This window comes from Drosophila albomicans, chromosome X, assembly GCF_009650485.2.
Source record: "Drosophila albomicans strain 15112-1751.03 chromosome X, ASM965048v2, whole genome shotgun sequence".
NCBI lineage: Eukaryota > Metazoa > Arthropoda > Insecta > Diptera > Drosophilidae > Drosophila > Drosophila albomicans.
The window spans coordinates 18,396,390-18,418,123 of NC_047627.2; the positions used below are offsets into that span (position 1 = coordinate 18,396,390).

Genomic DNA, 21,734 nt, shown 5'->3' on the forward strand with positions numbered 1-21,734 from the left:
ATTTGTATAATAATAATTAATAAAGAGTCTCTAGCTGTATTATAGTAGTCAAGAATTACATTATTAGCAATAATGATAACAAAATATATTATTCGGTATATTTTAGTATTTTTATACCCGCTACCCATAGGGTAGAAGGGTATTATAACTTTGTGCCGGCAGGAAATGTATGTAACAGGTAGAAGGAGGCATCTCCGACCCTATAAAGTATATATATTCTTGATCAGCGTCAACAGCCGAGACGATATAGCCATGTCCGTCTGTCCGTCTGTCCGTCCGTCCGTCCGTCCGTCCGTATGAACACCTAGATCTCAGAGACTATAAGAGATAGAGCTATAATTTTTTTTCGACAGCATTTGTTATGTTTGCACGCAGATCAAGTTTATTTCAAATTTTTTCCACGCCCACTTCCGCCCCCGCAAATCAAATGAATCGAATAACAAGCGTAATTTTAAAGCTAGAGCTACGAATTTCGGCATATACAATAATTACTGTAGTAGTTATGATTCCTGAAAATTTGGTTGCGATCAGATAAAATTGTGAATAAATTGTGGAAGTTATTAAAGAAATTCTTTTGTATGGGCAAAAACGCCTACTTGCTAGGGGTCTGAGTTGCTTTGGCCGACAATCTGGTACATTGTGCCTCTATGGTATATTTTGAATGGGGTACTACATCGATATACCAAACATACCATTTGACATATTTTTAGTATTTTTTTTTTAGTATTTTCGGTATATTTTGAAAATGATACCGCAATATTTTGCCTTTATTAAAAATGGGTAGCGAGTATCTCACAGTCGAGCACACTAGACTGTAACTTTCTTACTTGTTTGTTTACTAATTTGGATAATAAAAGAAGAATATACTCTTACAACTAGTTGTAAATTCAACTTACCCATTGACTGACGGATAGGCGGCAACAGACTCCCGCCGAGAGCGTCCAAAGAGCGTGGTGGGGACCTTCGAGATGGTGACAACCGAATGCCGTCGGCCAGACGGAGCCGGCGCCTGTGAGAGTGTGGCCAGGAAGGCGGCTTCTTTGGGGGATGGACCGGAGCCTTCGCCGCCGCGTTCCGAGAGTCGTCGCACCTGGCTGGCGGTGATGCCTTCGGTGACCTGTTGCGAGGGCAACGAGTGCTTGCGTGCCTCGCGCGGATCGCGCCATGGCGAGAGCAGATATGGATTGACCGGTGAGTCAATGTCGAGACTGGCGCGATTTGAGAATGTCTCCGAGCTCTCGGGCTCAAGTTCTTCGGGTAGATTTGATTCCTCGACCACAATGAGTGGCTCCTGTTGTTGTATGCCATGTCCGTGTCCATGTGTTTGTGCCTGTCCTGGACCATGACCGCCGCCAGAGCCTGAGCCGAAGCGAACAAATGGGGAACCACGCAAGCGTAGCGCATCTACAAGATGAAGTTGTTGCGATTTGAGATAAATTGTTATCCCCAATGGACGTTCATTAGTGTCGTTGTCGTCGTTGTCATCGTTGTCGTCAACATTCGTTCGCTCACTTACCCATTTTACACGAATTGCTCAATTGCTGGCCAGCTGGGAATACGCTCGTCCTGCGTGTGCGTGTGTCCTTGCTGCAAGCAAATTAGAAGAAGAAAAACCACTCATCAAATCAAACAGCACATATGAGAGTCGGTAGGGCAGAAAAATCATGCATCAAAGTAATTAAAGCTTTTGCGACTCCATCGACAACGACTTGGGATTTGCCTCTGTCTACACTAGCTATTCACCTTCTTATTTTTGTGTAGCGGGTATAACCCACTGAAAATATGGTATATTTTGAAGCCTATAATATATTTCCTCTGTATATTATATTGGTATATTTGTAGTATAACACCCCATGACAATGTAGTATATTTTAAAAGTAATAGTATATTTTGAATACCAAATATACTGTTTGGCGTGTTTTGATATATTTTTCGGTATATTAAATCGATATATTTTTAGTATAATATCCAACAACAATGAGATATATTTTGAAACCTATAGTATATTTTAAATATCAAATATAGTACTCGGTATATTTTAGTATTTTTGTTTATTTTGTTATTTGTTTATTTGTTATATGCTTAACCTAACAATATCTTTAGTATTTTTTCGATATATTAAGGTGGCATATTTTTAGATTATTCGCTTTTATTGCAATTGGGTAGCGGGTATTTCACAGTCGAGTACACTCAAATTTGTTGTATATGGTATTTATTGTATATCTCCAGCCACAAATTCCTGTTCATGTCGTCTCAAAGGCTGATGATTATGTCCCTTTTCTTTTCTATGGATACACGATGGGTCCATAATGAGCATAAAATTATGCAAAAGTTGAAATAAAATTTCGCCATTACTCAAATACCGCAAGAGTTTTGTATTTACGACGCGCACTCTCCATGAACATTTACCTCAACAACAGAAAAAAAAAAACAAAACTCTCCCTTTCCTGTGCAAATTCGCGCCCAGCGCCACAGACTAATCACCGTCCTTCCAAAAAAAAAGAGAGAGCGAAAAAAAACTTTCCCTTTGACACAAGTTTAGAGCCGCAGAGGTAACAGAGCAAGTTAGCGAGCAGCTGGAGCTGAAAATGAAGCTGAAGCTGAAGCTGTGGAGCAACTAGACTTTGTGGGGCGTCACCACAGCAGGTGTAAATAGGACGAGCGCTTAAATAATTATACATTTTTCATGTTAAACTACATTCTGTTGTTGTTTCGCCTTTTGCTTTTAGTATGTAACATAAACTCATTGCTGTAGAATGTGTAAAGCAAACATGAGTAAGCACAAAATATAGCTGAATATTTTCAATAAACTGTATATTACGTTGTCTGCAGTATTTTTTAATATTAAGTATAAAAAAACAAATTTATTAGTACTCTTTCCATCACATATTACAATTAATAAATAAACAGACAATTAATGAACAACTGTTGTGTTTAATACTAAATTTAAATACAAAATAACTACATTTATCTCTTTTCTTTTTCATCATATTTATTTATTTATTTATTAAAGGCATAGATTATAAATTAATTTATAAGCTAGCGTAAATTTACTAGCGCTGGCTGCTTTGGCCTTTGGCTAATTTTCATCACATATTACAATATACTCTGCTTTTATTCGATTAATAAATAGACAAATTCTAATGCTTATCATTAGTATTTTCCAATATTTTCAGAAATATTGAGTTCCACCTTAAACAATCGAGTAGCGACACATTTAAGAATTTGATACTTATTGGGTAAACAAGTTAATTTTATGTTTGCTCTACTCTTCGAGTTAAGTGTCACAATGTTACAAAAACGAAAATCAGTTCAACTAAAATAAAGTTGAGTCAATTAAAATAAGTTCACTAATTATGCCATTAACACGCTTCACATATATGTGACATGAGTTTGTGCATTCAATTCTCGTTTAGTTACGCATCAACAACTTTGCAATTTTCATGGAATGCCATCGCGACGCTATAATAAATATTTTTGCATTGGAAAAAAGTTTAAGCAAGTTGTGTTTATCTATCTATCTATCTATCTTTTTGAAATATTTAACAACGAAAAATGCTTGAGATAGAGTAATGATGTTATTTTTTAAAATGTATATTTTATTCATTGCAATAATAATGAAATTCAAATCATTATCTGAGTGTCGCAATTTAATTAAAGGGAATTTTACTTGCCGATTACTAAATAAAATAAAAAAAAGTAAATTAATATTTTTTATTATAGTGTAGTGTATAAAGTAACTAAAAAATAAATATGTATATTTTATTTATTTATTTTACTTGTTTTCAAGCGGTTGTGTTAGGCGTTGCGATAGCTAAATAAAAATGGAAACGAATGAGCATCTGTGCCGTTAGAATATTATGATATTTGTTAATGAAGCGTATTTCCGGGTCACATTCACTCTGCACTTTGCAAGATAAAAACTTAAAAGTTAGCAGGCAGAAAGTTAACGGCTTTTGTTGGCCAAGTTGGTCGATTGGTTGGTTGGTTGGCTGGTTGGTTAACTGGTTGGTTGGTCCGATGGTTGGTCCGTTGGTTGGTCACTTTGTCGTCCAAGTTAGATGCAGTCAGAGAGCGAGCGCAAGTTCATTTGGCTTGAAAATTGGCAATCAAGTGCAAAGTTGCCGCTTTGTGTGTTTGGGCGCTTAATTGGGCCGCCAATACGGTTGTCAGCTGCGGTTGAACGCTAACACACCGACAACGATCACGACGACGACGACAACGACAACGATAACGTCGATGACAACAAAAGAAGACTGCTGCACCCTTTTGTAAGGATTAAATTGGCAAACACATCCTGTGACGTCCCATCCAGCCAGCAGGACATGCCAAATGCATGCATGTCCCCATTGTTTGGATCCACTCAATTGGTTAACGCTTTGCTCAAAATTGTGGGTCAAGCTTTTTATTGTGATTATTATTACATATTATTATCATGTGTGTGCCATACAAAAGGTGGGCAAAGCTTGTTCGTTGCTGAGTCCCCTATTATGTAGATGATGGACACACACACACACACACACACACTCACAAACACACCAACACAACAACACACACACTGTCCTTTCACCGTGCAATTCCGCAATCAGTTGGTGGTTCAATTTCCTGTGTCTAGTTTTGCAGCTCGATTTTCATGTGCGTTGATGGCCATTGTGAATGATTGATTGATTGACTCGGTGACCAGATGTCAGCGTAGCCGCATTGACTGATTGACCGATTGACACATTGACAGATTGACACACTGCGCCAACAGATTGACGCTACTCTGTGCGACAGCCACCAGTTGAGAGTCTTATCTACTTCCGTTTTATTCTATGCTTTCGTTTTTTTCCCCCATACTTATTCCAATTCCTATTCTTATGCGTACAGAATAGTGTACGGTTCTAATGCGAATCCAGTCCAGTCGCTCAATTTAGGTTAAGCTTTATTTAATGGACTTTTGCAAAAAGTTCACAAATCACTTTGACCACAGCTTTTGAGTGATTGGAGGGAAGGAAGAAACAGCATCATCGCTTCTGCCACAAGCGGAACTTTGCATCTGTAAAACTAATGCGTGTTTTCTTTGTTTTGCAGTATTGTAGTTTTTGCAGATTTGTATATATAATGTGGGACCATGACAGACAGTAGCACACTACGTATACGTAATATAGACATTTACCAGCAGCTTACATTTTCTTATTATTAATGTTTACTAAGTTTCAAAGAGCATATCCGTTTATGATCTTAGTTATTTTGCAACTTTATAAAGTAACATGCGGCGTATACTTAATATTTTGACAACTAATTGCTAATTCTGCCAACAGCTTGAAATTTGTTAAGCAATATTGCCCCGTTTCTGATTAACCTTTCTGAAACTACATAGGCAATAGTGACACGATTTTAATACTTTTCAAAGTAACACGCTGCGTATACTTAATGTGTTAATTCAGAAATATACCAGCAGTTTAAGATTTGTTTAATAATACTACGCAATTTGAAGCAATCAGCAATCTGAACAGTCTTTTGAAAATACACGACATCAATTTATTGACAACGGTTCTAACACTTTATATAGTAACGTGCTGCGTATACTTAATATACATCAAAGATTTAGCTTTGGCTTGGTTTTGTTTTAATATTCCAAACACTCTTTTGCAACTAAACACCCAAAGAATTAATCGTCTTACTATCAAAACTTTTCTGCAACCTTATAAAATAACATGCTGCGTATACTTAATATATTGAGTCACAATTATACCAGCGGTTTAAGATTTGTGTAATAATACTGCGAAATTTTAGGCAATAAGGAATCTTTGGAATATACACGAGATCAATTTATTGACAACGATTCTAATACTTTCTAGAGTAACATGCTGCGTATACTTAATATTCATATACAGCTTAGAATTGGTTTAGTTTTAATATTCTATACAGTATTTTTAAACTAAATACCCAAAGCGAATATTGCTTTATGATCAAAACATTTCTGCAACCTTAACATTCTGCGTATACTTAATTTATTAATTCCCAATTATATCACTAGTTTAAGAGTTGTTTAATTATACTGCCCAATTCTCAGCAATAAAGTGTCCAAAGACCATTTTGAAAATAAACCACAACACTTTAACGCTTCTAATATCTTATAAAGTACCACGCTGCGTATACTTAATATGAACAGTATAGGATTTCTACAGTATTAATGCTGTGTACTAAAGCAAAATCAGCTTTGCTCTGCATTTTGAAACTAAATACACAAACCGCAAATCGTTTTGGTAAAGAAAGCAATTCATTTATAATAACAGTGTTTGAACAACAACTAAAATTTTACAGGTAATGATTGCTTTTCAAATTCAACACACTACTTATTTAAAAAACTAACAAACAAGCATATATTTAGCCTACTCGAAAAGCTCTTGATGTTATTTTTTTTATATTATAAAATGGTTTATTAAACGTAGCTTTAAAAACAAATTTGTTTGGAAAATATTCAAATGCACAAAATTATTAAAATCAATTAAAAATTTCCGTTTGTCTTGTTAGCAACGAAGTGCAGACAGAATGCTTTACACACTTATTGAGTAATAGAATTAAATGCTCTGTCTGTTCGTTGTCAGACAATTAAAATGCAGCTCAGCATACCCATTGATTTGAACATAATACATTTGTAGTTGTTAAATTCGCCTCTAGTGTTTTTGGGGCAAATTGCTTTTTTTTTTTAGCATTTTTGACAAACATTGCTATGCAGTAGTCGTTAACTACTCTCACTTTTTTCTATGTGTTTTATTTGGCTCTTATGCTAGGTAAACCACACACTCTGTGGCTGTTGGGCAAAGTCCGACAATTGGATCAACAATTCGCCAACTTAGTTTCGGTTTGTTAGGTTTACAACCAACAACGCAGCCACAAGCGAGCACTTTCAAAAGATACCTTCAGACTTCTACTCCACACACACACAGTCCAGATGATCATTGCACACCATAATTGTGTTTACTGCTCTACTTTTACTTGTTTCTATTTCGCAAAAAGGGTAGATTAATGCGAAGTGAAATATTTGCATATTTACTATTTATTAGCATCAATATATTTCATCAAATTATGTTTAGTATGCTGTACAAATATTGTTTAATTATTAATATTTGTTTATTATTAACAATAAATAGAATCAATAATTTATTCCCTCAAAATTCCTTTCATGCTACTCGCTTCAATGTAAGTGAATATGAACGGGTCTATCACAGCTCATACATGACTATTAAGCTGCTACTCACTTGTGTTTTTTCTAATTTTGGCAGCTTGCAAGGTGCATTAAGATTGGGCGGAAAGAAGAGGCTTATGTACTGTGCAAAGCTCGTCTCTCTGTGCGAAGCTCGTCCCTTGCATAAGCCGCCAAATTGTGGCTTTCTCTACACTGCCATTGACATCTACAGCCTGAAGCTATTGCTGCTTTTGGTTGCGACGGGCAACGTTCGTATTCTCATATTCTCGTATTCCTGTATTTTTGCGATACTGCATTTCAGCACACACACACACACACACATACACACACACACACACACGTAAATTCATGCAGTCATCCCATCCCTTCATCTTACAATCCTTTTGCCAAACACAGTAACAGTAACAGTAACAAAACTGACAGCTATGACACACACGAACACACATAGCCTTGGTTCTATTTTTTTTTTCTTTTCTCTTCTTTTTTTTGGTTGTGTGCATTATAAGCACGTTGTTGATGGCAACCACTATTATGGTTGAAGAGTGAGTGAAGAGTGAAGAGTGTAGCAAAAGCATCTTCTGCAACATGACTTTTACACATTGGTCGGAGCGCATTGTATTCTTTCAGCCCAGCATTAGGAAAAACAGTGCCAACCTGCTTAAAACTAAATATTAAACTGAGTTCAAGCTAACAAAACATCAATTCTGAGCATTATCTTGATCAGTTTTATTAAATGAACAAACAACGACATTTTGAAAATAAATAATTCATAACTAATTTCTATTATTACTATATTGAAATAACGAATATACATCTTTATTGCAATGAGATGAGCTGAAGCAACTCAGGTTAAATTACTTTTATATTGAAATGTTTTTAATCCATTTAAAGTTTTAAATACTTCATGAAATCCACCGAAATGTCAGCAAAAGTAAAGCGTTTAATGTTCCCACAGTCTTTATCGACAGTTTGTGTGAATTGTTGAATTGAGTTGAGTTATTTATCCGCACACAATCGACTGTCGAAAAATGTTGCAGCAAGGCCACAAGAACATATGGTCAATAGAACAATGGCAATGTCACTGATTTCTCGGCCCTGGATGCCAAATGGATGCAACCAGATAACAAGTTCCTATTACCATTGTGTTCCTCATTTCGAGTTAAACAGAGAGAAAAAACGAGTGCAGACAATTTCAAGCTCATTCCAGTTGATTTCATCTCTGCAACTGCAACTGTAGCAACAACAACAACAATCACGACAAGAGACTCTACTATTATTTTTTTATATAATATTTTGTATCTTTCTGTTGCCCGCTGCCTGTTGCTTGCTTTATGCTGTATGCAGACGTGGTTCATTTAGTTGAGCAGCAATTTTATCAGCGACGCACACACAAAGTCTAAATGCCGCGGGCATCTATAAATGAATGTGTGCGCTGGTGTGTGTGTGTATACGTGTGCTCTATAGTCGCCACATCACATTTGCATTTTATGCTTTTTTGTCAGCTGCATTGTTTTCTCATAAAATACAAAGCAACGACTGTTTAAAACTAAAAAGTAGCTGCAAATAGTTGACACACTTTGTCTCCGTCCATCTAGTATTTCTTTCACTCTCTGTGTGTGTATGTGTGTGTGTGTGTGTGGCGCGTGTGTGTGTGGGAGTGTGCTGGTGCTAATGTGGGTGTGCGGCATCCATAATACATTAACGCGGCAAGCGGAAACGGATATGTCACACATTTGCTGCTGTTGGCAACATTGTGCAAAGGCCTCAGCAACGTACGTGCAGCATGGGCAACGGGATTGTGGCACAGACACAGAGTGAGAGAGAAAGAGAGTGAGAGGGAAACTGGGGGGAAGGCAGCCACTGGCAGGAAGCGAAGCAAAAATAGCAATCAAAACTTAACTGAATTGCAGCACATAGCGCAACAACAACTAGCAAGGCAAACCAGCAAACACACACACTCTCACACACAAGCAAACTAATACAGTCACACACACCTACAAGTTGGTTGGATGTTGAGAGAATTAAAACGTAAATGCATTTGGCAAAGCACAGTAGCTAGAGTCTTTGCTTTCACTACTCGAAATTATAAGATACCCATTTTGGAATAGATATCTCATTGTAATCATTCATTCTCAAATAGTTTTCCAATATTTTCTATAATATCGAAAAATGCTTTTACTTTTACTAAATATACTTTGCATTACGAATAATAAGTTGAGATATTAAGAATATAATCATTATTTTTATTCCCACTACCCATATGAAATGTCTGTAGCAAGTAGAATAAGGCATCTGCGAATGATTCCTAAAAACAAATTAATGACAAATAGATACAAAAATGGATGTTGAATATTAAAAGCGCTTTGAACACTTTTCACATAAATTTTAATTCGAAACTATTAACTATATTTTTAAGCCATTTAATGGCGTCTGTCGACCACTGTGCACTAAAAAGTGAAGCAACACAAACAGCAGCAGCAGCAGCAGCAGCAGCGAAGACCACAGCAACACCAGCCACAGAAAGTATACGAAACGAACAAGAAGAAATAAGGTAGCGGAAAAAAAAGTGTTGTAGAAGCAGCAAAGAAGCTCAACTTCAGCTGCAAACGCGAGTTGTGCAAATGCCACTTCGATGCCAGTTCACTTATGCAAATAAAATTTGTTGAAATCAAACTTAAAATTTAAAATGAAAATTTAATTGAACCTACAAATTTGAGTTTACACAAAGTGAAGTGAACAATGAAAAATGTTTTTTGTTATGTTTTATTTTGTTTTGTTTTTTTTTTCTTTTGCATTGAATGTTTTCTTTGCATACGTGCATAGCATTTGCATAAGCAAATTCCATCAAACTAAATCTAAATCCTTGAGTCAATGCCAAGGCAAAATTGTAATCAACAAAACTGAATATCTCCAGCTGTTAGCTACCTTTGCCTTTTGACCACTCTCTGCAAATATTTCTGTGTCTTACAAAATTGGCATTGTCAATTGGCAAAGGGAGAACATTTGCCTGGACTCTTTTGTCTCTGTTCAAGCTTGCGTTTGCCTAGAAATTTTCAATACAATTTGTGGTATTTGTTGGTTGCCCTGTTCAATTGAATCAAAATTCAATTGAATAGAATTTCGCATGTTGTTCATTGAATTTTTGCAGATTATGGCTAAAATAAATTTTTAATTTCACAGAGAGAAAAACGGACTGCATGCTGTGCGAGTAAAATCGAGAATCGAAAATCGAGAATCGAGAATTGACAAATGAAAAGAAAACGAGGGCAAAACTTGCCTATCAATTGTCTGACATTCGCATTTCACAATTTCACAATTTTCTCTCATTTGTCATTTCTTCTATTTGTTTGTGTGTGCGTGTTCGGAACTTTTTGCTGCTTTTTGTTAATTAAATCTGGCTGTTAATTAAAAATTCAGCTGCTGGCGTACAAGTCGACACACACACTCACAAAACAAGAAAGAAAGATGCAGTCGAGCACACTTGAAATACCCGGTATCCATTGTCAATAAAAGCTAAACAGTGTCGTATTAATTTTAAAATATACCTAAATTACTATCTCGCAAAAATACTACAAATATACTGAATGCTATATGTGGTATATTTATAATGTAAAATATACCAGATCGCCAGCCAGCGTAGTATTAATTTTAAAATATACTAAATTTGAAATACTAAACATAATACCAATTTTGGTACATTGTTTAAGAACAGATACAGAAAATACCGGATTATCCGTCAGAGTCGTTTCAATTTTGAAATATACCAAATTATTATACCTCAAAATACTAAAAATATACCGATATCTGTATTTGGTATATTTATAAAGTACTACATTCAAAATATACCAATGTGCTACATAGTGCTATATAGCACTATATATCTATAGTAGGTGTAAATACGGACACACGGACGGACAGACGGTCAGGCATGGTTATATCGTCTCGGCTGTTGACGCCGATCAAGAATATATATATATTTTAAAGGCAGATGCCTTCTTCTGCCTGTTACATATATTTAATGAAAGCATAAAGCTTTAATACCCTTCTATTCTATGGGTATCGGGTATAAAAATAGTCAGGCAGCTGCTGCTGTCCAGCCTATTGCGTGGGCAGACAGAGGAAGAAAAAGAGAGAGAGACCTGCAGCTGCGTAAGCTGCTTAAACGCCGAACAATGCGGGCAACCAGCTGAGAGTTCTGCTGATTATGAGAGGTATGCGAGTGTGTGTACAGGTGCAAAAGCCTTTTAGGCATCTTTACATCTGTGCTGTGCTGTGCTGTGTATTCGTGCTTCATTGTCCAGCCTTCTGTATATGCACACGCATCACGCTGCGTATACGTAATGGACATTTGGCATTTCATTTATTAGACAACTAACTGCCTGCACTCTGCTATTTCAATGAGTATGGAGTGCATCATGTGCAAAACACGAAGGGGGATAACGCAGCGGCTTTTCCATTTTAATTGCATGCATTTTATAATATTTCACTTTAAATTAAATTCACAGTGCTTCAACCACATGATTATTATTTCATTGCATTGCTATTTCAAAATTCATATTCAAAATTAACAAGCTTAAATCGTATGTTGGCAGCATAACATTTCAGTCTCTCTCTCTCATATAATTAACTACTTTGGCATATTCACTTAATACCTTTCATAATCTAGCAGAGCTTAATAACAAATTCGCATCATCAACGTCAACGTCAACGTCATTGCAATTGCAATTTCACATAATTTGAACTCGCTTTTGATATCGTTGCATCGTTGCTTTGAAATCAATTTTCCTGCTAAACTTCCATCATAATCCACCAATTAATTTTCGGCATTATTTGCATTGCCGTAATAAATACCAATTGCCCACAGAAAATGATTACTGCCAAAGCTTCAGTTTAATGATGTCTAAAAATAGATTTGTTCAACGTTCAATGCAATGAAATGCAATGCAATGTTCGACGCAATTCAAGTAGTTGCTTCAATTAACTGGCATTCTATTTAAGTAAGTAAAAGTCAAACGTAAAAAAATTAATTCATTTTTAATTGAAGCAGCGAGTAGCCAGCATCATCGAACTTCAAGTGTATTTATATTAATACTCATATCAAGGATGAAAATACTAATTAATTTGCAAAAATTGTAATTTCTGTGTGATTCGAAGAATTTGATAAGGATGCTTAAAACATATTTATTTTCTACCTATAAAAAGTTAAAGAAAACAAAAGTCGATGGTTTTTCTGTATACTGAAGGCCTTTGCTACTGCTTAAGGAATAAGTTAATGCAAATTTTAATTATATCTAACTATTAACAATAATAATAATATGTTTTTGATGTTCAAAATAAGTGTCATATTTATGCAATTTATTTGTCAATCACAAAAATGTATATCATTGATTTTAATGTGTATCTTTCTTATCAAAAAAGTTATAAAGTTATTTACCATTAATAGAGATAATCATAAAATTTGAATGTACAATTATTATTCCGCTATAATTTAAATAAAACTTATAATGTTTGGAGTCTCTGATTGAAATCCTTTAAAATTTTAATTTATTATATTTTTTTTATTATATTTTTATACTTTATTCAACAAGTATTTTGATGCCGAATTAACGAAAGATGGCGCTACAAAGTAATCAAATTGATCATTATTAATGAAGATAATTATATAAATCGAATATTTAATCATTATTCCATGATATTACAGCTTCCCCTTCATGGGCAATTGAAACTCCAAAATAAAAAGTCGGTCAACAAAATGCAATGTAAAGCTAGATGCATATCAGAAAAAGTCAAATTGGCTTCTACAACTTTGTGAAGCTCTTTTTAATGTCTAAAAAATATGATGTAATTTGATTATAATAGAGTTTTTATTGACTTAATACAAAGTATATAAAGTAGTTGCATATTGTGTCGTGCGCAGAACTTAAAAGAGACTCTAACTTCAAAAAGGATTTTATCGATTTATCGATACTTATTAATAGTATGCCCAGATAAACACAAGAAGGGTTGCCAAAAACTTATCTAACGAAAAATGTGTTTGTTTTTTTTTTTTAAGTTACATATCATTTATATTCCATTACAATTTATAATAATAGGAAATGTTTGCTTCCATTTTCATTTTGATAAATTAGAACAATTGCACACTTTATTCTAAATATATTTCATAATTTGGGAAAAATAAAACTATAATAATTTATGAAGCAAATGAGCTGGAAACATTCTGAATTGTATGAAAAAAAAAACGTAAACTCGATTGTTTTCTCTTTGGTTGCAGACGCCTGAAGAGTGCTGAGTGCATCTTCACATTGAAGGACGTGCAGTGGGCTTCGAAAGCTCTCTTAACTTGCCTTTAACCCACTCGATAAATGTGCAAATTACTCTCGATGCAAAACAAGTTTTAAATCGACTTTGCAAACTTTTAATCAATGCTGTTAATCAATAATCTTCTTTCAAATTATATAAGTACAAAGTGCAGAACGTTCTAAATTATTTTCCTTGATAACTGCAGTTTTAATTAGTTGACATTTTGTTTACCCAAAATATAATTATAGATTGAAATCGATAAATATTGCATTGTGAAACAAATGAAAGCCTTGAGCGATGGACTATTTATAGAAGCTAAAAACATATCTGTCATTTGCCTGGCGCTCATTAAATCATGAAATATTCAGCGAATGCTTAATTAAACGCTGCATTATTCAAATTCGAATTTAAAACAAAATTTGTAGTTATAAATACATGCAATTATTAAATTAAATATTCGACAAGTTCTGATTTTATTTCAGTATTTAAAAACGAAAAAAGCAAAAAAGGCTTGATGCTCATGAATAGCATTTGAGTGCTATTTATAAACGTATTCAGGCGCATAAATAATGCAATAAGTAAATCAATTAATACATAAAATATGTGAATGTGCATTCCGAAAATGGTAAACGGCGTGTTGAATGAATAATTTATGAATTGTAATGTTGCATTTGTTTCATTATTTATGACTATTTTGATAGAGCGCGATAAATTGCGTGTGTGGTGGCAAGAAACCACATGCTGCATGCCGCATGCGGCATTTGCCACATGCCATTTGCCGCATGCCACAAACCCGCCACATTGCACACGCATCACAAGGCATTATTCATAATTAATAATCAGGCATCATGCCGTGTTTGTAGTATTGTTTCCAATTCCCGCTCCCGCTCCCGCTCCCGCTTCTCTGTGTTTACCTGCTCAGCGATTCATCTGTTCATTTGCCCACACACACACACATACACACACTCATGTATAGCGAGTAAGTACATTATACTAGCAGTCGATAATAATACTATTGCGACTACAACTACAACAACAACAACTATTTGCTGCTACTGCAAATTGCCAAGACGAATTCCTAACTAACTAACTTCCTTTGGCTGCGGCACCCGAAGCCGCAACACTTCCGCCGGTTGTGGCTTTTGCGGTTGCGGTGTTTGCTGCTGTTACCGCCGCTGTTGTTGCTGCTGCCATTGCTGCTGGTTTTTCGGTCCCCCTTGGTTATTGCTGCTCATTGAATCTCACCTCTAGTACACATTTCTGACTGCTTTCATTTAATTAAAAATTTATTACGTCCCCCGAGCTGGCAAGCAGAATTTCTTCCGTTCCAGCTCTTCCATTCACTCTCTTCCGTTCTCTCTCGCTTTCGTGTTTGCTGTACTTACTAGTTCCATGATTGACATTTAGACATTTAGAGTGAAAGCTGCAAAAAATCAACATTATTTTGTTTTGTTTGCTCAACGCAGCCAACGCACAACGCTCAAGCTCAAGCGCCAGCAAAAGCAAACGCAAACGCAAAAGGCAAATACATAATAATAGAAATTCGCCAACCTCCCCAATCCCCAATCCCCACACAGAAACACACACGCAGCTCTTTACCCTTTAGCACACGCACACACACACACAGACACACACACAATCAGGTGAAAGTAGCAAACGCTTGTTTCCGTCCACATACGATTGCTGACATGCAGTATGTATCTGGACAGCTTTTGAGACCTTTCCACCTTTTTGATAAACAGTTTATTCGGTTTGTTGCGGCCAGTTTTGTCTGAATAGTTTCAAGATTCGAGCAATAACGAAAACCTAAGAATTTACTGTTTATATAAAACTGATCTATAAAGTTCCAAGTCAGCTGCTGAAATACCAGGCGAACATAAGTGCGTAGCAAGCAGAAATGCGGCAACCAAATCACTTTATTGCTGCAATAACAATCGAAGGAAGCTCATCCTCAAACTATACTGCAAAAAAAAGAAATAGAATGTTAAAGAGCTTAAGGTATTAACGATAGATGGCGCCACTAACTAAGCAAGTGATTTGCTGCTTATCTGCTTGCTATTAATTTATGTCCGCCTGCTACTTTAGTTACTGTTAAGAACTTTCAAGCTAACAAAAAAATAAATCCGTTAACATTGAAAAATTAATATTTTAATATTATATTGAATTCAACAAGTATTCAGTGGCTGAACGAACGATAGATGACGCTATTAAGAAAGCAAGTAACATGCTGTTGGGTTTTTTGCGAGCGGGTCTTTCACAGTCAACACTCGGCTCAATCATTTCGTTTTAGTGCACAAATTCAGCAGGTAGTTCTGATAATGTTGCCCAAAAGTTTTACAGAAGTTAGCGAAAACTTATTTTCAAGCCATATAGTTGCAAGATTATCGCATTAGATTATAATTGATATTTATGCGAACTTAACTATTAATAGTTGAAGGTCAAATCAGAAATGTGCGGAACTGCAATAAATATTCTCTTAAACAAATTGAAGTTTACAAACTTAGTTATAAATTATTTTATTATTATTATTTTTTTTTAATGTCCACTATATACAGTTAGCTTCCATTGAAATACAGAAATAAAGCAAACTTTTTTTTACATAAATATTTTATACTTTTGGATTCGCGTGTGTCGCATTTTGTAGTAGTGAAAGTTTGGACCTCGAGTTGTGCTCTCTATTGGGTTAGAATTTATGACGATTTATAGCAAAAGTCAAACAAAAATTAAGCAACGAGAGCGAAAAAAAATGTGGAAAAGGTTTTAAGATGCGACCACAGTGGTTGATGCTGTGCTTTGCTGCTGCTGCTGTTTTATTTGCTTGCCTCGCAATCATTTTTATTAATTTTTGAAAGAATTCCGGCAGCGGCAACAGCGCGCCATTAATAAGAAATGGCAGCCCAGAAGCCAGAAACTAAGTTAGTAATCATTTGGGAGCAGCAGTAGCGGCAGCTCCTTTTGGCCAGCAACAACGAATGAACGAGCGAACGAACGAAAAAAGTTTCTTTTTGCACATACCGCAAATATTTTCCAAATTAATCTTTCGCCGTTTGGAAAAATGAAAGACCAGGGCCACACACACACACATACGCACACGCATAGATAGAGAAACGCACATTGAAGTTAAGCAGCATCCCCAGAGCTATCAAAATGGTAAGCATCACACCCAGCAAAAGCTAAAACAAACTTCGAAACAGCCTTCGACCGTGTTATATTTGTTGGCCCCAAAGTTAAGCATAAATTTCACATGAGCCCTCAAATCAGCATTGTTTGTAGTCTGTGGTAGTAAATTTCCACCACACGCACACATAGAAAACCGTATCGATGGCAAAACTTAAAATAGACTGCCGTACAACGTTGCGTATACTTGACGCAACTCTGCAACTATTTTCGGGGGCAGATTTTGCCCACAAGCCTAAATGGAAAAAATTGCAACAATTCGATGCATTCTTGTTAATTATAAAGGGCAACATCATCCCGAGCACTATAATTAGGAATTTTCGACTAGAGCAGAGCAACGCTTGCAACTTTCCGACCCAACTTTCCCCTCGCCTGTCGAAGCAACCAACAACTTGCGACAAGGCAATTTGATATATGTATGTATGTATGTTTGATGTACTTACTCTAGTTTATTAATAACTCTCCATACTGTACTGCATTTTACTCAGGCTGCATTATTAGGCAACCAAAAAATTAATAATGCAGTTGCCGTAATGCGAGTATTTTATCCTGTGGCCTTCGCAAATTGCCAGAAAATACGTAGCACAAACTTTTCTTTAGACTTGAGAGCCCGCATATATTTTCTCGAGTTGCCTCACATATCACAAATGAAAAGAAATGGGAATTGTTTACAATCCTCAGTCGAATGTGTGAACATAATTAAGCAAGGGCAATTCACTTGAAATCCCTTGAGATAAATCAATAAATCAATCAATCGCTTAAACCAAGGATTTTTGATACATTTCAAATGCGAATTCCATCAATACGATGTGCTTTAACTCTAAAGTGGTTTCTTTGATTTAATTTATAATAACTAAATTGTATAAAACTTTCAAATTGAATTATTGGCAATTATTTTTTTTTGCAAGCAAATTAATTTCGCACTAAGAAGATTTTTGATTTTTAATTTAATATTATAATTTTATGTTTCGGAATTTGATTGTTCAGCTATAAAATCTATATCAATTACTTTCGTAGTAAGAATATAGTAAGACGTTCCAGAGTATATTCCTTAATTTGATTTTCACATTTATAAACAAAAGGGAACTACGTAAATTTGTAAAGCTAATAATATAAGCTAATTTTGGTTAATACTGAATTGATTCAATTGTGATGCAATAATGTAAATGAAGTGTTTTCTCATCAATTTCATGAATTTCAAGCTTCACTTGTGTGCAAAAGAAGAAAAAAAGGATTTCTATAAATTTGTAATGCTAATTCAATAATGTATCGAATTTTGTGATCTATTCAAATGCCAGCAATAATATGTATAATAGCTGTGCAAGATGAATTAATTAATATCAGATAAGATATTCACCTACACACACACACGTAAGCATGTTTTGTAATAGTCTTAGTGCGACATTTTCATTTTCAAGTTCATGAAATTTGATGGCTGAAGTGTGCTTTGGCTCTTGCTTCAATCGTTCGTCTTCGTCTGGGCTATTGTCTCACAACCCCGATGTCGACGACATCGAATCAGTGTTTCATTACCTTGGCAAAATTCTTACCCAACAAAAACACACACACACAAACACACACACAGACACAAGTCCAATGCCAAGTTATTCCTTTGTGGCAAGGGCAGGGAGACGATTCGTCTCTCTCTCTCTCTCTCTCTCTCTCTCTCTCTTTCGCTTTCACTCTTAAGCTATTTGATTTTGCACCAAGTTGAAGGGGGGGAAGGGGAGCAGAGGGGGAGCTGGAGTAGCCACTTGTCCCAACGCAAACACTTGAATGGCAAAATGAAACATTATGATGACAGTTGAAAGCAAAGGAGCAGAGCGAAAAATTGAAATTGAGAGCGCATATTGTGAATTGCAAAATAATGAATTGTAAATTGCTCTGCAGGCGAGCACACACACACACACACACAAATACACACACATATACGTATTCGCATAAGTTTATTTATTATGTTACGCAATAAAATCAAATAAAAATGAAAATCCCAGCAACTACCCCGTTGTGTGCTCCCTCTCTCTCTTTCTCTCTCTCTCTCTCTCTCTCTCTCTCTCTCTCTCTGTGGAGTTGGGGGCGAACAAAAATTGAAAACTAAAATCGATTTCCGCTTGACAAATAACTTAAGTGGCAGTTTGTATACAAACTCACGAACATACACACACACAACTCTGTATGTGTGTGTGTGTGTGTGTGTGTGTGTGGACAGTTTTCATGCATGCATGAGAGCCGTAGTTAGAGAGAGCGATGAAGCTTAAGTGGAGTGGAGCATAGCTGTAGTAGTTGGAGAAGATGCTTTCAAAAATATTCCACACGATTAATTTTTGCGATCCATTAAAAAGATTTACTCAAATTGACAGAATCATCGAGTGGTGCGTTTGCCTCGCGTCGCGTCGCGTTGCGTTGCGTATTCGACGCGTTGTCCTCGAACCTGGCCCTGGACGCATACAAAATGCTACATTTCCCCTGTCTCCCACTCTGCTGCTCCACACTCCCTCTTTTTCATTCATATCTCAATTTGCATGCGTTAAGCTCTGACAAGAGGAGCAATGAAAGAAGAGTCGACCGAGGGCGGGGCGGGGCGGGGACAGAGAGAAGCGACCATTAAATACATGTACATAATCATAAATTCACACTCATTATCAGATTAGCGGGCAGCTTTTTTTCCCCAACATCGTCATCGTCGTCGTCATCGTCATTACGACAACTGTTCTCTGCTGGGGTTGTGTGTCTGTGTGTGTGTCTGTGTGTGTGTGTGTTTGGTGCTGCAACAACAATTGCCGGGTGGACAAATTGAATTTTTTAGAATTTACACTTGACAAAGCACATGAATATCGGGTATTTGCAGTTGGTCAAAAAGCAGTGGCAACAACAACAACGACAACAACAATAACAAAGTGTCAATAATTCATATTCAATACTTGTATATTAAAATATCTATGTAAATTGACCATTGGCAAATACAAATGTTTATATGTAGATGTTCTCAATCAATATCAATAGTCGCTTCATATGATTTTTATGCATTCCAAGCAACCTTTAATGGGGTATATGCAAACAGCAATGTTAAAATATACATCAATATTTTCATGGCCAAAAGTAAAATAAGAACAAGTACGCAAGCTGCAGTCAAGTGTGCTCGACTTTGAGACCCGCTTTCCATTTAAAAATTGAAGCAAAACAGCGCAGTATTATTCTATATTCATTATATTAAATATATATGTACATAGAGTGCAAAATATATCAGATTGTGAGTCTCTAGTAAGTGGCCAAATTTCTCCATACAAAAGTATTTCTTTAATTACAAACATTATTAGCTCAACTGACTCAAAAAAAAAAAAAAAAATCGCTCGTAACATTTTCGTAAGAGAACTACTCGCATATTAAAAGTATTTCCAAATATATTTATTATATATTAGTACTCTTTATGGATTAGAAGTTTTATATATTGCTTACTTCATTTATCAAAAAATCAAAATCAATATCAATTTATTAAACTACTTTACTCTTCTTATAGATATTCCATACAGACCTTTTTCCTAAGATTTTTGTTGCTTTTGAAAGATGTCTAAAATTAAAATTCCAACTGAATATTTAAAGGGTATTTCACAGCTGTTCATTGCAAAGCAACTGCCAAATACAATTTTTTTTTATGCTGAATATGCTTTTGAAAATGTGTATGGCACTCACACACAGACACAAGCCTCAGTGCACACAAAGGCTTAAACGCAAATACGTATCCATACACGCACACACACAAAAGCAGACAGTGAAATTATAGAAACCACACACACGCACTCTTATACACACACACACAATGAGGCTGTTACCCTTTTCACATTTTGCCACTCTACTCGCGCCGCATTTGTATAAAATGTAAATTAAGTTAATGGTAATAAAGTGTCTATTAAGTGTGTTGCCAGCCGAAAGAGAGAGAGATAGAGAGAGAGAAAAACACACACACAAATGCACACAATCTGTATACGCGCATGTGTGTGTGTGTGTGTGTGTGCATTAAGTGATTTCGATTTAGAACACAGTTACAGCAGCAGCAGCGGGGGGCGGGCAGAGCAATTGGCCAAACACTACAATAACAAACCCAATGCCACGCCCTTCTAATGTACATGTGTTCTGCTTTTGTTTCTCCTACTGCAAAAAAAAAGGATTTTTAGCGCATATCGTTAAAAGAAATCGATGTAGCAACTGGCAGAGAAAAAAATATAGCGAAAACTAAAACGGAAAAATTTAATAAAGTGTCAGCAAATTGAATGAATTATTTTGATTAAGAAACATAATATAATCTACAAAATAATAAAAAATTAATTGAAAAAATTCTAATGATAAAAAAATAAGTGACAAAATAGAAAACAGTAATTCAATTCGTATCCCAAATATAAAAAAGAATTAGGACACAATTGAAAAATAAATACAATACTTTTCAATGAACATCAAAAAGAATGGAAATAATAAAACTAAATACCAATTAAATTAAGAAATATATATCTGTCTATAATACGTTTATAAATTTGTAAATACAAAAAATGGAATTGGAAAAATGCAACAGTTAAAAATAAATCAACCAATGTAAAAGTGAATGAAAACCAAAAGCTGCATAATCGTTGCGCAAATCAATCGAAAACAGTTGAGTAAACGGTCCGAATGGCATTATGAATGAGTATGGAAATGAATGTGGTGGCAGGCGGGTGTGGAAAATTGTGGAAAAGTGTGGGAAAGTGTGGGAAATGTCTACTTATGACATGACAAAGCGTATAATTAACGTTTCGTTGAACAATATGAATATTAGAGCTTCTGATTGACGTGGCAACTTTACCAGCTGCCACGAAATATTCGATGCGATGCCAAAGATTAAATCAAAGTGGATAATCGGATGAATACGATAGAAATGTTTGTAATTAAATTACACTTTATACTGTGACTTCTAATATTGAGCTTAGCTTGCTAATAAACTCATTTTTTACGCTTGTTTACAACTTTACATTGTTTAGAAGATGTAAAAGTGCTTTAACGAATGAGAGTTGCATTCAAGCATTCCTTTGGCATT

The 21,734-nt window shown here is 35.5% G+C and overlaps 1 protein-coding gene across 3 annotated transcripts in view; it reads right to left on the reverse strand.

Annotated features, from left to right (window-relative positions):
• LOC117577610 (mucin-19) overlaps nt 1–21,734 on the reverse strand; it is a 73,141-nt gene that overhangs the window by 22,691 nt on the left and 28,716 nt on the right. For all 3 annotated transcript variants that reach the window (XM_034262459.2, XM_052004399.1, XM_034262458.2), the window contains 2 exons: nt 1,517–1,587; nt 897–1,404 (listed from right to left, as the gene is read on the reverse strand). In XM_034262459.2, the coding sequence (XP_034118350.1) occupies nt 897–1,404; nt 1,517–1,520 (512 nt within the window). In that variant the 5' untranslated portion in view covers nt 1,521–1,587. The remainder of the gene's footprint in view (nt 1–896; nt 1,405–1,516; nt 1,588–21,734) is intronic.